This window comes from Piliocolobus tephrosceles, chromosome 1 (assembly GCF_002776525.5).
Source record: "Piliocolobus tephrosceles isolate RC106 chromosome 1, ASM277652v3, whole genome shotgun sequence".
Taxonomy (NCBI): Eukaryota; Metazoa; Chordata; class Mammalia; order Primates; family Cercopithecidae; genus Piliocolobus; species Piliocolobus tephrosceles.
Genome location: NC_045434.1, coordinates 41,824,804 through 41,841,695, shown reverse-complemented (window position 1 = coordinate 41,841,695; position 16,892 = coordinate 41,824,804). Strand labels below are relative to the sequence as shown.

Below are 16,892 nucleotides of genomic sequence, written 5' to 3'. Positions count from 1 at the left end.
GTGTTCAACGATCTTTAATGTTATTATTATAGTTGCTTTGGGGTGCCACAAACTGCCCATATGAGACGGCAAACTTCACTGATAAATGTTGCGTGTGTTCTGTTTTACCAATCACCCATTCGCCAGTCTCTCTCCCTCTCCTCAGGCCTCCTATTCCCTGAGACACAAGAATATTGAAATTAAGCCTATTAACGACCCAACAATGACCTCTAAGTGTTCAAGTGAAAGGAAGAAGTATAAGTCTCTCACTTTAAATCAAAAGCTAGAACGGATTATGCTGACTGAGGAAGGTATGTCAAAAGCCAACGCAGGCTGAAGGCTAGTCTTGTGCCAAACAATTAGACAAGTTATGAATGCAAAGGGAAAGTTATTGAAGGAAATTAAAAGCACTACTCCAGTGAACAAATAAACAATAAGAAAGCAAAACAGCCCTATTACTGATATTGGGCAAGTTTTGAGTGGTTTGGATAGAAAATCAAACCAGCCACAACGTTCCCTTTAGCCAAAGCCTAATCCAGAGCTAGGTCCTAACTCTATTCAACTCTATGAAGGCTGACAGATGTGAGGAAGCTTCAGAAGAAAAGTTGGAAGCTAGCAGAGGTTGGTTCCTGAGGTTTAAGGAATGAAGTAATCTCTGTAACATAAAAGTACAAGGTGAAACAGCAAGTGCTAATGTAGAAGCTACAGCAAGTTATCAAGAAAACCTAGTGGAGATCATTGATTAAAGTGGTGGCTACACTAAACAGATTTTCAACATAGACAAACAGTCTTACATTGAAAGATGATGCCATTTAGGACTTTCAAAGCTAGAGAGATGTCAATGTCTGGCTTCAACGGACAGGCTGACTCTGGTTAGGGGCTAATGCAATTGGTGACTTTCAGTTGAAGCCAATACTTATCATTCAGAAAATCCTAGGTACCTTAAGAATGATGTTAAATCTGCTCTGCCTGTGTTCTAGAAATGAAACAACAAAGCCTGGATGACAGCACATGTATTTACAGCATGATTTACTGAATACCTTAAGCTCACTGTTGAAACCTACTGCTCAGGGGAAAAAAAAAAAAAAGATTCCTTTCAAAATATTACTGCTCACTGGTGATGCACCTGGTCACCCAAGAGCTCTGATGGAGATGTACAAAGAGATGAATGTTGTTTTCATGCCTGCTAATGCAATCTATTCTGCAGTCCATATAGATCAAGGAGTAACTTCAACTTTCACATCTTATTATTTAAAAAATACATTTTGTAAGGCTATATAGCTGCCATGACAGTGATTCCTCTGATGGATCCAGACAAAGTAAATTGAAAACCTTCTAGAAAGGATTCCCCATTCTAGATGTCATTTAGAACACTCAAGATTCATGGCAGTAGGTCAAAATAGCAACATTAACAGGAGTTTGGAAAAGTCGATTCCAAACCTCATGAATGACTTTGAGCAGATTAAGACTTCAGCGGAGAAAATAACTGCAAGAGAACTAGAATTTGAAGGAGAGGTTGAAAATGTGCCTGAATTGCTACTATCTCATGATAAAACTTTAATGGGGGCCGGGTGAGGACGCTCACGCCTGTAATCCCAGCACTTTGGGAGGCCGAATTGGGCGGATCACAAGGTCAGGAGTTCAAGACCAGCCTGGCCAAAACAGTGAAACCCCATCTCTACTAAAAATATAAAAAAGTTAGCCAGGCATGGTGGCGGGTGCCTGTAGTGCCATCTACTTGGGAGGCTGAGGTAGGAGAATCGCCTGAACCCAGGAGGCGGAGGTTGCAGTGGGCCAAGATCGCACCACTGCACTCCAGCCTGGGCGACACAGTGAGACTCTGTTTGAAAAAAAAAAAAAAAAAGCTTTAATGGATTAGGAATTGCTTCTTATAAATGAGCAATGAAACTGGTTTCTTGAGATTGATTTCTACTCCTGATGAAGATGCTGTGCACACTGTTGAAACGAGAACAAATGATTAGAATAATATTACATAAACTTAACTGATAAAGCAGTGGTAGGGTTTGAGAGATTAACTCCAATTTTGAAAGTTCTGCTGTGAGTAAAATGTTGTCAAACCAAATTGCACGCTACAGAGAAATCTTTTGTGAAAGGAGAGTCAATGTGGCAAACTTCATCCACAGCACCCCATCCTTCAGTAATCACCACTCTGATCAGTCAGCAGCCATCAACATCAAGGCAAGTCCCTCTAGCAGCAAAGATTATGACTCACTGAAGACTCAAATGATCGTTAGCATTTTTTTAGCAATGAAGTATTTTTTAAATTTATTATTACTACTTTTAGAGATGGGCTCTTGCTCTGTTGCTCAGGCTGATGTGCAGAGGCACGATTCTCAGGCAGGAGGATCCCTTGAGCTTCAAACTCTTGGGCTCAAGGGATCCTCCTGCTTGAGCCTATAGTATTTTTAAATTAACATATGCACTTTGTTTAGACATAATGCCATTGTACACTTAATAGACTACAGCACAGTATAAATGTAATTTTTATATGTACTGGGAAAACAAAAAATTCATGTGACTCACTTTACTGCAAAATTTGCTTTACTGCACTGGCCTGGAACTGAACCCAAAATATCTCCAAGGTATGCCTATTATAAAAACAAAGCTCACAGAATTTGCTGATAGGTGCAGGTAGAGCACGATCACAAGGATTTCAGCCTAAGCAACTCAAAGAATGGAATCACAATTTAGTAAATTGGGAAAACAAAGCCTGGGTACCTGAAAGATTACAGTTTAATAAGATGAGGAGGAACTAGCAAAGGACACTGAAAAGCAGTCACCAATAAGGAGGAAAATCAGGAGAATATGGTACCTCTAAAGCCAGGTGAATTCCGTAGCAAGCAGACTCAGAGAAAACCAAAAAGCTTCATGAAAGTGTTTCGAGGAGAAGGTGTAATCAGCTACATCAAACACTGCTGATATGCCAAGTCAGATGAGGTCTTAGAAATGACCGATGGATTTAGCAATACAGAAACCATTGCTATAGGAGTGATAGAAAGAAAAAGTCTGACTAGAGTAGGTTTAAGAGGGAATGAGTGGTTAATTGCAAACAGCATGCCAGTTAATAACGGCAAATGGAGATGGGAAGTATATAAATTACACAGAGTACTGTATGGCCATGCTTCAGGGTTACCTTTCCAACTATTGCTATACCTACGAGACCAAATTAGTAATCAGAAAGTTAGTAAGTAAGCAAGAAACAAACATCAAAAAGTACACTATCTGGAACTTCATCCAGGTCATGAAAAAGTCATATGAACTAACCTGCTACCACAGAAATCACTTTTTTTGTGAATATTCACCTTCGCCAGATTAGTCTCTCATCTTGGACGTAACACAGCATCAACACTCTTTAATACTGATGATCAACTATCCAGACCATTCAGAGAGTATATAATAAAACCGATTACATGGTTTTTTGTTTGTTTTGCACTTTTGCTTCCTGGAGACAATACCCAGCTCATTTAATGAGATATCCTAAATTTCATCTACCAAAACACTACTACTTTTTTCTTTCTTGAGACAGGATCTCACTCTGTCAGCCAGACTGGAGTGCAGTGGTACGAACATAGCTCACTTCAGCCCTGGTCTCTGTGGCTCAAGCAATCCTCTTCCCACCTCAGCTTCCTGAGTAGCTGAGAACACAGATGCACACCATCACGTCTTTTTTTTTTTTTTTTTTGAGAGACAGGGTCTCACCCCGTCGCCTAGGCTGGTCTTAAACTCCTGGGCTCAGGTGGTCCTCCTGCCTCCGCCTCCTAAAGTGCTGAGATTACAGGTATGATTCATCACACTCAGCCCCAAAACACTTCTTAAGGTAGTTTCTGAGAGAATAAAGACATGGTAAGTATGTCTTCACCACTATTAGCCTCAGCCACATAGCGCTGACCATTCTGACTGATGAGAATGCAATCCTAGCCAATGGTGAGGAAACTGAAAAAGGAGGAAACGTGGAAAATGGTTCAATGTTGAGTTATTGCTAAGAATGAGGAGATTTAGGGGGCTTAGAATTGAAGTCAGGAATACCTAAGCAAATTACTTATCTCTATATAACTACTCTCTAAGCCTCAGTTTCTTCATCTGTGCAATTGGAATAATAGTACCCACCTCATACAGTTGTGAGGAATAAATAAAACAATGCAAGTAAAAAACAGGAAAAGCAAATGACTTTTCCTGGATCAGCTGGGCAGAACAAAATATTTACATAAATCATTATAGTAGTAAGGTGTATTTTTTTTCATTAAACAAAAATAAATTGTTAAAAAAGAAATGTATCTCTAGGTCAGTAAATCAAAATTCTTACTTTTTCACCAAAATTGGGTGATGAAGTGGTGGTGTCCTTCCTCTGAGACATCTCTTTATTCCCACAGGATTCTTTGCTGGACATCCTGAAAAGCTAACATAAACATTAAAAATACAGTATTTTTTTTTGCAATAAAAAAGAAAATAGAAATTTGTCTTCTTTCAGTTACATAAAGATTGGAGTTTTACAAAATGATCACTTTTTTTTTTTTTTTTTTTGAGACAGAGTCTCCCTCTGTCGCCCAGGCTGGAGTGCAGTGGCCGGATCTCCACTCACTGCAACCTCCGCCTCCTGGGTTCATGCCATTCTCCTGCCTCAGCCTCCCGAGTAGCTGGGACCACAGGCGCCCACCACCTCACCCGACTAGTTTTTTGTATTTTTTAGTAGAGATGGGGTTTCATGGGGTTAGCCAGGATGGTCTCGATCTCCTGACCTTGTGATCCGCCCATCTTGGCCTCCCAAAATTCTGGGATTATAGGCTTGAGCCACCGCGCCTGGCCTAAAATGATCACTTTTTTTTTTTTTTTTTTTTTTGAGATGCAGTCTCACTCTGTCACCCAGGCTGAAGTGCAGTGGCATGATCTCAGCTCAATGCAACCTCTGCCTACCAGGTTCAAGCAATTCTCCTGCCTCAGCCTCCTGAGTAGCTGAGATTACAGGCATGTGTCCCATGCCCTGCTAATTTTTGTATTTTTAGTAGAGACGGGCTTTCACCATGTTGGTCAGGCTGGTCTCAACCTCCTGACCTTGTGATCCGCCCACCTCCCAAAGTGCTGGGATTACCGGTGTGAGGCACTGCTCCCAGCACTATGATTACTATTTTTTAACCATTCCTAAAATGACAAGATTCTCTCACTGTTCCACTTTTCTTTACTTACATTCTCCTTCAAAATTACCCATTCCTCTCCTTCAGCTTCATCTATCACCTTTCCAGGAAGGAGTCTCAAACCATGCCTTGATCCCTAACTTCTCACATAAGCATCAGATCACCATTTTCAACTGACTCCAAGACTGCTGTATTCTGCACCACCTACATTTCAAAGCCAATTAGTCATACGTTTCATTTTCCCAAAACACCTTCAGTCATTCATTGAACAAGACTTTGGCAAATCACACATTTTTTTTGAGTCTTGGTGTCATTACTCATAAAATAGATAACCCATCGCACAGGGTTTTTGAGGTACTCAAACAATGGATGTAAAATATATCTTGCGGCCCGGCACCTTGGCTCACTGTAATCCCAACACTTTGGGAGGCCGAGACAGGCAGATCACCTGAGGTCAGGAGTTCAACACCAGCATGGCCAACATCACGAAACCTCGTCTTTACTAAAAATACAAAATTAGCCAGGTGTGGTGGTGCATGCCTGTAATCAGAGGCTGAGGGAGGTGAATCGCTTGAACCTGGGAGGTGGAGGTTGTAGTGAGTCGAGATCGCACCACTGCACTCCAGCCTGGGTGACAAGTGCAAAACTCCATCTCAAAATTAAAAAAACATTAAAAAAAAAATATATATATATATATACATACATCTTGCATAGGTTGGTACACAGTAAGGTCTACATATATACTTGCTTGTATGGTTGTCTTTCTACTAGACCCTGAGCTCCTTGAGTATGCTGTACCAAAAACCTAGGTGCTCATAAATGCCTACTGAGTGAATAAATGAGTGAATTCTTCTTCCTTGGAATATTAACTCTTTCATTCTGAACCACTTCCAATTCGCTCACTGTAGTTCCTCTGTTCACTTCCCATCCCAGTCTCATTTTTCCAGCCCTGGTGTGGATCAAGTAAATACTGTCAGTGGATGACAGTATTGTGGGCTATCCCAGAAAAACACGTATGTTTATTCAGACAAATGTTTTATATTTGTACTAGTGTGAAACTCCTACTGATTTTATGCAAATCAAAACATAAACTAAATGAGGGGAGACTTCCTGTGCTGGCCAGTCTCCTGCTGGATGGCTCCTGATGATTCCTGATGCTTGGTAATCACACATGTACATAATCCCCTACCACAATGAATACGGGTGACCTGTGTAACCAATAAGATATTGCTACATAGTAGTATGTGGCTAAATCATATAAGACATCATAACTTCTACCTTGTCCTGTCTTGGACTGCTCACTCTAGGGAAAGAAAGCCAGAGTGTCATGAGGACACTCAAAACAGCCCATGGAAAGGCTCGCAAGAGAAGAACTACTGGCCTCTTGCCAACAACCAGAACCAACTAACGACCAGGCACATGAGTGCACTACCTATGAAGCTGATGATCCTGCACCCCTGATCAAGTGACATGACAGCAACCCTGGCACATACCTTCACTGCAACCTCATGAGACCTAAAGCCAGATCAACCCAGAAAGTCGTTTCTGAGTTCCTGACCCACAGAAACTGGAGTAACAAATGTTTATTGTTGTTTTAAGCTACTATGTTTTGGTATAACTTATGCAGCAGCAATAGATGAATAACATTATTTTTTTAATACTTCAAACATTGAAGATTCCTTCTTCAGGATGTCTTACAAGCAGAGACCATGCTTAGAAATTCTTAACAAAAATTCCCACAGAATCCACATACCAAAATCTAACCCTTTTAATCTGGTGTCCCGCTGGTATTAAATGACATTAACATACTGAATCCAGCTTTCAGTTAACCATTTAGTCATTTAGAAATAAAAAATCATCATGAACGACAGCAAAAAAAAAAAAGAAAGAAAGAAATGAGAGCAAGAATTATTGGATGATGCACAGATATAGTTAGCATATCCGTAAGTTATAGTCAGTGTTATCCCGTTTTTAATTGACTGTCGAGCCATGAGTCAACTATACATTCAGGAATACTAGAGAAAAGCTGTGCAGGAAGATCAGTAAAAGGGATTTAGGCCTATAACTCACAGAAGCTTCACGGGGACAATCTGTTCCCACTAAACTGGGGAGAGGTTAAACGCACACACACACCCCTCCATATATATACTTCTTAAACTACAGGGGGAGGAGTTAACTTCCAGTTAGTGCTTCCAAGTGCCAAATAATGATGCTCTCTCTTCCCCGGGGTTCTGAAACAAGTAGGTAACAAATAGACCAAGAAGACTGGCGTTTATCAACTTCATTAACTAAGAAAAGCTAACTGCAAGCGCGCGTCTTGTTCTTGAGACTAAATTGGGCTTCCCTCTCCTGCCCTGCTGCCTAGAAGGTTCGGACCAAGCCCAAGCAGAGGAGCCAGAAAGTTCACGTTTTTCTCTTTCCTGTCCCAGTGGATTTATCGGGCGGACAGAAGAAAGGAACGAGACAGCCTCGAATGTCAAGTAGGCACTAAGAGTGAAGCAGAGAGAAGTATGGGGGACAGGGGACTCACTAGCATATGCTTTGGGGATCTGAGACGCATCAAAATCAAATGCCCCGAAGCTCTACCCACTCAGAGCTCTGGTTACTAAAAGCCTGAAAACAAGGCAAAATAGAGCAAAATAACTAATTTCTATCCACTGGCCACACCGCAGAACTGCTGATAGTGGCAACAGGAAGATTAAAGCAAAAATAAAAACAAAGGAAAACAGCGTTCAGGTCACGGTGTAGATGAGGGTGCGAAATGAAAAACAGACCCTAATTCCAAGTCAGCTGGAAGGACAGGCAAGCTCGTCAGCTGCTAGTAAACCGCCGCGGCCCGCGGGCTCCGCACGAACCGACCAGACCCCAACACCGGGCAAGGGGCAGCCCCGGAGGCAAGCCGGGCCAGAACCACACCCTCCACAGAGCTGGCTCGTCCCCCGGATCCGCCCACAGAGTCGCCCCGCCCAGGTCCGGGTGACTCCTGAGTGCCCAGCCCGGCCGGCCGCCCACAGGCCAGGATACTCGGGGCGGGGGGGACGAGGGGGAGCCTGCCCAGCAAAACGTCAACGCACCCCCCCAAGTTCCTACCTTACCAGCGCCGGCTGCTGTGGCGACTCCGAAGCCCCAGGCCAAAGGAGAGGGACCCCCACCCCCCGACACACCCCGCCCCACCAACCGTATGCCCGCTGGGAAACGTAGTTCTGCGCCCAGATCCAGACTGCCTACCCACCGCTCCTCAGCTTTGGCTTAGATTTGCATTTACTTCCTGCAAGGCTTGCTCACCGACCCCGCCCCAGGCTGCGCAGTGTACTCTGGGTGCTGTAGTCTTTGTTGGGTCTGGTGGTTGGCCGGTGGGAAGGAGACGCACCGTAAAAACTGAACCCTCTTACCCAATTGGACGCCGTCCCCAGTACGCTTCTGCGCAGTTTGTGGTGGCGTCGTAACGCCTCGGGGAAAGGGAAGCGGACGGCATCTGGCGTCGCTGCCTCTGGCTTTCTATTTTCTGCTAACAGGATTTGGTCACTGGTTCTTCATCTTTTGTCTGTTGCACGCATCCCGCCCTCCCCACTTGCTTCCCTACTCCTTGGATCCAGCCCTGTGGGCATTCACGTCAGTTCTCTGACCCCGCCGTGAGCCCCGCTCCGGGTCCCCGGGCGGGCCTGGCACGGAGGCGGTAACTATGGAGAATATGGCGGAGGAGGAGCTGCTGCCTCTGGAGAAGGAGGAGGTGGAGGTGGCCCAGGTCCAGGTCCAGGTCCCGACCCCGGCCCGGGACTCGGCTGGGGTCCCAGCTCCGGCCCCGGATTCGGCTCTGGACTCGGCTCCGACTCCGGCCTCGGCTCCAGCCCCAGCCCCTGCCCTGGCCCAGGCTCCGGCCCTGTCCCAGTCCCTAGCCTCTGCCCCTGAGGAGGCTAAAAGCAGTAAGTGCAGGAGGCCCAGATCTTTCTGCCGCAGAAGAGAGAAAGTGCGCCTTGCTGGGAAGTAGGGGAGACCCTTCTTCACCGGGATGGTTTTTATGGGGCAAGGCAGGTTTAGGAAAATGAAGGGGAGGGAAGAGAGGCCCGTGTAGCGGCTAAAGCAAGGGTACAGAGTGGGAGACGGCATCTGCATAAGCCTCGAGGATGTCACGGTGAGGGATATGCGGAGGGCAGGAATGCTGCAGATAGAAGGAAATAATGAGGTTAAGGGCTTTTTCGTAAAAGGGAATCTTTTTAAGGTACAAAAATAGGAAGTTACACATAATTTGGTAGTTTCCCACAGTCCAGTCTACCGTGGTTAACTAAGTTATTTCAAATGTGACATAGTAACCGAGGCAACCTGTTAACGGTAGTAGATCCTAGCTGCCAACATTTATAAAGCATTACTGTCAACTAGCTTTTCTGCTTCGACATACACAAGGAGATGAGTTTTTCTCATTTCAGTTTTTTTCCCCCTATGGGCAGCTTGCTTCCGAAGAGATTTTGAGGCTGAGTAGTAGTTTAGGAAAGAATCGACTAAATTTATGGATGTTTTCACCCATACATAAATACCAATTGAGTTTTGTACTCCATTCCATCAGAAATAGACTGTTGAGAATTAATGGCCCATATTATTGTGCTTCTCAATGTGCCTGCATGTTTTCTAAGTGGTGGTTTATTGGACTATATAGGAATTTAAAAGATTGATGAGTAACACTTTCTTAAGGATCTTCTAATATTTTAAAATGTAAGATCTAAGAAAGACAATGTAAGTTCTTTTAACATTTAGTTTGTGGTCGTAAATTGACCTTTATGTGCTTTCTGAATTGGAATTTAAAATAATCTTTAATTCATTATTTTTCCTACTTCTAGGCCAGTTTTGAGTTTAATATTTATAAAACATTAGATATAGATAGGATTATTTTGCAGTTTTGAAACAACATACAAATTGTTATAGATTTCAGAGTAGGGCTAATCACAGGAAAGACAAAAGCCAGGATGCTTCAGGTAAGCCCCTTCTCATATAAGATCAGAGCTTGTAGGTACAAAATAAGGCCAGTTGTTTCTTCAACTACAGTGGGTAGGGATAGGGGAGGTATGGGGAGCTGAGGGGGTTCTAGTCTCCACAGTAGCCTCCTACCTCACTTCCAGGTTGTATTTGTTTATATTAGTCAGAAGTGGTTCAGCAGCTTTAGGAAATGCATGCATTCTCCACCTCCCCACCATCAAAAATATGTTAAACATAGTAAAGACTTATCTATATATTCCAAAATTTACAAATATGTAATTTGAAGAATGCATACCGTACGGGAAACTGAAAATGCATTAGTAGGACAAATATGTAATGATTGAGAAGTCTGAAATGCATTAGAACTAATACATATATTAATCACATTTTAAAAATTATTTTTAGTTGGTCTAATTAGTCCTTTGAAATCAGTCATAACTAGGTAAGATGAAGGTAACCTGTCTGAAATGGAATTGAAAATTGAGGAAAAAGTAATAGAAGAAGTTGTAAAAGACCCTCCTCGCATCTTGGAGACATCTAATTTAACAAGAGGTTTGCCTGTTGACTTCTGGATTAATAGTGTGTTACAAAAAGCAGATTGAGTATTTTGCATACAGATTGTCTGATACATATTGTCTTAAACCAGAAGGTGATTTCAGAGATGTTTATAGGCATATCATGAATTTTTAGATCTTCAAGAGTTTCTGGTAGTGGACCACAGGATTTTTAGTTTTCTAACTTAAACTCCTTTCTCTTATTTTGTGTTATTTAATAGAATAATTTCAATAGGCACGTCTTTATTGATTGCTGTTTACCTTGTTTCACATACACAGATCTTTGAACTCTGGAACTGAAAGCCTTTATGGTTACAAGTTAGATAGGTTAGTTTGTACACACGGATTCATTTCTGGAATGTTACTGTCTGACCTAGCAAAAGATTTTTATGAAAGATGAAAAAGTTTTACCCGTTTATAGAAATTATATCTCATTGTAACTCATTTGACCAGTATCTAATATAAAAAATTAACCAATATTGTTTGTTGCTGCTTTAAAAATAAAGTGAATAACCAGGCACAAGCCTATACCCCCAGATACTCAGGAGGCTGAGGCAGAAGTATTGCTTGAGCCCAGGAGTTTGAGGCTGCACTGAGCTATGATTGAGCCACTACATTCCATGGAGGATGGGTGACAGAGCAAGACACCATCTCTAAATAATAATCATATGAAAAATTGCCCTTTAATAAATTTGAGCAGGAATGTCTGATAGTGCTGAATTGGATTCCAAAATTATTGACACAGTGTGCTACTACATCCAAAAAGTCTAACGATTTTTTTAACTTCTTGTTTAACAAACTTTAGTGCTGCCTATCTGCAAATTACTGCATTAGGCACTTGGTCATCAGAAAGATGAGCAAGAAATAAGCCTTGTCTTCCTGTTGCTTATTTGTGGGGAAAGCGAACAAGGACACAAATTATACAAATGGGTAAACAAATGAACTGATAGTGAAGCTCAGAGAGAAGTAGGCAAGATGATGCTAATATCAAGAATTGAATTTTAAAGTCTCAAGGTTTTAAATTGTATAACCTAATAACATAATGTTAGAGGGCCCTGTGGTTTATCCCACCATCTCCTGTCTCCTTGGGCTCTTTACCTATCAGTTTCTCCTAATCTTAATATATATTCAGTCCCCACTTTGTAATTGTTCCTTTCCCTTGGAATGCACATATATTCAGGTTCCCCATACTTTAAAAAAAGCAAGTTACAGTCTCATTCATTTCCTTTTTTATACCATCAAACTTCTCAAAAAAAGAAAAACCTAATTTTCTGTATTTCCTTTCCCCTTCCAATTCTGTTTCTACTCCGAAACACCTCACTGAACCTGCTTTCTTAAAGGTCACCAGACTTGCTTTCTTGATCTCTACAACTGTTTGTGATACTTTGTTGAACGTTTTGCGTTTATAGAGTCTTCTCCCTTGGCTTCTGCATTATCTTGACTCCCCTTACCATTTATTCTTTCTGAATCTACTTTCCTGATTCCTTCTACTTAATTTTTCTTATAAATATCTACATCTCTCATACCTCACTACCAGATTTTATTTATCTATAATAATTAGTAGCGGGTTCAGCAACATTGAGAAATGTATCCCCTACCCACCCCAATCAGAACGTGTTAAACATATTTTAGACTTATGCATGTTATTTCCAAATTTACAGGCATTTTAATTTGAAGAGTGTGTAATGCTTGAGAAACCTGAAAATGCATTAGTGGAACAAATATGTAATGATTGAGAAATCTGAAATGCATTAGAATTAAAATATAAATCACGTTTTAAAATTAATTTTATATAGCCTACTTGTTTGAAATCAGTCATAACTGGATAAGATTGGGTCGTGGCTTTTTCTCCTATTTTTCACACTTTTTTTCTTAGACTTTCTTATTTATTCTCATAGTTTCACCTAACGTGTTACTTACGATTTGTATCTCCAGAATCCCTCCTGAGCTCCAAAAACAAATCGCCAGCTGCCTATTGTACATTATTACTGGAATACTGTTCCAGTAGTACATCAAACACACTATGTCAAAAACTACATTTTCCTTTCTCTTTTCCTCTTCCTTTCTGCCAAAAGAGTTTCTTCTATCTTGTTTGCTTAATAGTACCATTATTCTCAACCACATAAACTCAAAATCTTAGAATCATCTTTGATTTTATTCTTCACCTTTACTTCTCATATCCCAAGTTCTGTTGCCTTTTTTTTTTTTTTTTTTTTTTAACCTTTTATTCTGTTTCTTCCCATTGCTAATTTTCTCTCTTACTGATCTTTGGTGTTACTGGTGAGATAACCTCCTGAAATTCATTCAGATTGTATAATTCACTTCCTCAGAAACCTGCGGAGACTTACCATTACCTGAAGAATAAAGTTCAAACTAACTTGCATAGAATTTATGCTTTCCTTGGTCTGTACTGCATCTTTGGCTGCACATATTTCTACTGACTCTATCCCCCCAAATATACCACATTCCAACCAAGGGTGGGGTGGCATGGTTGTATGTTTTATACCACATGCATTTGTTCATGAGGTTACTTCAGTTTATGAGGCCAGTTAGCAAATCTCTACTTCTGAAATTCTATTCATACCTAAGTCTCAGTCAAGTGGCACTTCAATAAAGACATTCTCAGAGTTACTTGTTAAAATTAATTGTTCCTTCTTCTGTATGCCTGCATCATATGACATCTAGTGTTCATTTCATCCTATCTCATGATAGAAGTTGACATATTGCCTTTTCCCACCTGATTGAAAGTTCTTTGAAGATAGAAAACATGGCTTACGTTTCCTTCTTCAGTATTTTGTATAGGAGAGAAACATTTTTCATAGAATTATTTTGACTAATTAGATAAAATTTTCAAACTAAATTTATACAATGGGGTTTCCCCCCAACTTTTCATTCTGAAGCACACTTGTTATTTTATAAACCAAGTTGTGGCAGTATTCCCCATCTAGGTCCATAACACTGTGTTATAGGAAATAAACTTCTATATGACATGATCAATAAAAATGGAACTAGAATACAAACTGTTATAGCATAATCTTCTCTTTTTTTTTTTTTTTTCCAGAGAGACACATCTCAATTCAAAGGCAGCTTCCTGATCTAGAGAAGTTAGCTTTTGTAACTGAAGGAAATTTTGACTCTGCCAGCTCATTGGACTCAAATAATCTTGATGCAGGTATTTCCATGTTTGAGTTTTTTTTTTTTTTTTCTTAATTTCTAATAATTTATCATCTTTGCATTCACAAAAATAGGTTTGGTAAGAGTAGACTTGTTTATTACTGAACTAGGGCAGTGGTAAAATACAGTTTTTTATTTAGGAAATTGTCAGCCGCTTATGTGCAAAGTTGCTATGGAAATAAGTTATTTTACAACTCCTCAAGACAATTACAGTTTCACAGATGTCTAAGGGCTGTCTATTCAGCAAGTTAGGAATTGCATTTGGCTACAAGTAACAGACGTCCCAAAAAACAGTGTCTTAAAAGGTTAATATCCTGCCAGGTAAATGAAGTCCCAAGATAGGCAATTTAGGGCTCATGTGAGAGTCCTGCATTATCAGTGCCCCACACTGCTCTCTTTCTGCTCTACTCTCCTCAGTGCTTGGTTTGCATCCTCAAGATCACTGACTACTTGGTTTTTTTGAAGTAGGCAGTGTAAAAATAAAAATTGTACATGTACTGTATTACACTATATGTGAAAGATATTTGTTGGGTTAAAAATTATTAATATGAGCTGACAGGTATGATAAGAAAAAGATTACTAAATGTGTTGTTATTGATTCTTGCTGTATATTTTATTGTTTTAAACCTGAATTTGAAATTTAATTCTTTCATCTATACTATCAAAGTTTTTATTTGAGATACATTATATTTCTAATTAAGACATTTTGATGATACATAATCTTTTTGAAATATGTTAATAAACAAGGAAGAACTTGTAAATTCAGTAATGGATACGGTGACTGTAACTATGCGCCCAGTCTCAGAACAGCAGTTATATCAGATCCCATCTATTCCTTCCACTTCCTTCTTCCATTTTTCTAACTCCACATATTAACTGTTTTTGTTGCTGCCAGTTTAGTAGAGGAATACCACAGCAGATACTTTTGCTCTTTGTCCAATTCCTGTCCTTTTGGGAGTGTAACTGCTGTCCTTTCAGCTGTCCAAAATACAGAGTGATGCTCTCAGTGGCAGAAAATTTGGCCAGAAGGATATCATACAGTTTATCACTTCTTCAACCTCTTTGTTCCCAGTAACAACAAACACATCAGCTAGCCACAGAGAGGAAAATTTTAGGGTGAAAAAACAACCACTGACCATGTGCTACAACAATTACTGTGAACTATCTCCTGGGTCAAGAGTAATGACTTCTCCCTAAAGTTAACAAAGACTTTAAGAAGTAGGAAGGGGAGACCCCATTAACCTCTTTATAGCTGAATCCAGGCATTAATAACTAGAATATTCTGTGGTTTACTGATTCTTTTTTCTTTTTAAGGCAACAGACAGGCTTGTCCATTGTGCCCTAAGGAAAAATTCAGAGCTTGTAATAGCCATAAGCTTCGTCGTCACCTCCAGAATTTACACTGGAAAGTCTCAGTTGAATTTGAAGGTTAGTATTTTTGTGCTGGCAAAGAAGTAATATATATGAAATTCAACATTTATTACCAGTTTTGGCATTTTATCATGAATATAATCAAATATTTTCAGTTTAAAATGTGAGGGGTTTAATGCCCTCATTTCTAATGTATTTAGTAAAACACCATATAGCTTTATAGGCAGTAGAGATCTATATGACACAGTTTAGTTCAGCAAACATTTAGCATCTGTTGTATACTGAGTACTCTGGCCCTGGGAGTCCATTTTGCTTCTTGAACAATGTTTTAATAAGTTTTCCTTTTATTTTACACATATTTTGGAAGGTATAGTACATAGTAAAACAAGAAAATAAAATAATTTGTATGAATATTGGAAAATACAAGATAATATCTCTTTTTCTGCTGATGGCTTAAAAAAATCTACTAGAGTTAAGAGAATTCAGAATGGTGGTGGGATACAAGATAATTCAGAAATCATAGCCATTTTCTACTTCAGATAAATGGAAACAAATATATCAGTTACAGTAATGATAAAAATGACATAATTTGAGGGAATAAGTTCAACAAGATGACTCATGATGAAAAGAATAAAATCAAAGGACAGAAAACGAGAACTTTTCAAGTTAAAGGGCTTCCTAAGTGAATTATGTGAATTATAGCATTTTTGGGAAAAGATCTGACAATATCTTTTAAAATTAAAAATACACATATCCATCCACCACTCAGTTCCTCTGCTAGGAGTGCCTTAGAAGTAAAATAATTGAAGCTGGACACAGTGGCTCATATCTGTAATCTGAGCACTTTGCAAGGCTGAGGCAGGAAGATCACTTGCGGCCATAAGTTCAAGACCAGCCTGAGCAACACAGTAAGACCCTGTCTCTATAAAAAGTAAAAAAATTAACCAGGCAAGGTGGCCTGTGCCTGTATTCCCAACTGCTAGAGAGGCTCAGGTGGTAGGGCTGCTTGAGTCCAGAAGCTTGAGTCTGCAGTGCCATAATTGTGCCACTGTACTCCAGCCTGGGCAACAGAGTGAGACTCTGTTTCTTAACAAAAAAAAAAGACGAAGAAGTAAAAGAATCAACAGGCACAGATAAATGTAGAAGGATATTCATTGCAATATTAGTAACAAAAACTTAGAATTAAAAGAGATGATTGAATAAATTATGGTACATACCATGAAATATTATGTAACCATTGAAATGAGTATATTAGATATATACCAGGTAACTTAGAAGTATTTCCATGGTCAACTACTAATGAAAACAGCAATATATAGGGAAGGTGTTATAATATTCCATTTGGATAAAACAAAAAGTCCCACCCTCAAAAGAAACCTAAGTATCAATCTTAAACATATATACGTTTATATTTGTATATGATTATGTGAGCACAGAAATTGTAAAGTATGGTTGGAGTGTCAACCAGCCTTGATAAAGCAGCTAGTAAGAGACACCCAGAAAAGAAGTCAGAACTATGCTGGAACTATTTTGTTAGTAGTACTGCTAAAAAGATTATCACTAGTTATTTAGGGAAAGGGGAATTAGAGCTAATTTGGGGGCCATCCTGTCTTTTAAGTTTAATTCTATGTAAGAATGTATGACAAACCGGCCGGGCGCAGTGGCTCAAGCCTATAATCCCAGCACTTTGGGAGGC

At 40.0% G+C, this 16,892-nt stretch overlaps 2 protein-coding genes across 8 annotated transcripts in view; one reads left to right on the top strand and one right to left on the bottom strand.

Annotated features, from left to right (window-relative positions):
* Positions 1–8,389, bottom strand: part of SWT1 (SWT1 RNA endoribonuclease homolog) — a 125,637-nt gene extending 117,248 nt beyond the window's left edge. For 2 of the 7 annotated variants that reach the window (XM_023203435.2, XM_023203440.2), the window contains exons 1-2: positions 8,220–8,361; positions 4,304–4,396 (exon numbers count right to left, since the gene is read on the bottom strand). In XM_023203435.2, the coding sequence (XP_023059203.2) occupies positions 4,304–4,387 (84 nt within the window). In that variant the 5' untranslated portion in view covers positions 4,388–4,396; positions 8,220–8,361. Of the gene's footprint in view, positions 1–4,303; positions 4,397–7,903; positions 8,111–8,219 lie in introns of those variants that run through there. The other 5 variants (XM_023203437.2, XM_023203438.2, XM_023203436.2 and 2 more) reach the window with 5 other exon arrangements.
* A 151-nt stretch (positions 8,390–8,540) lies between these two features.
* Positions 8,541–16,892, top strand: part of TRMT1L (tRNA methyltransferase 1 like) — a 40,089-nt gene continuing 31,737 nt past the window's right edge. Inside the window, exons 1-3 of the mRNA XM_023203443.2 lie at positions 8,541–9,052; positions 13,713–13,823; positions 15,140–15,253. Of these exons, the coding sequence (XP_023059211.2) occupies positions 8,812–9,052; positions 13,713–13,823; positions 15,140–15,253 (466 nt within the window). The 5' untranslated portion in view covers positions 8,541–8,811. The remainder of the gene's footprint in view (positions 9,053–13,712; positions 13,824–15,139; positions 15,254–16,892) is intronic.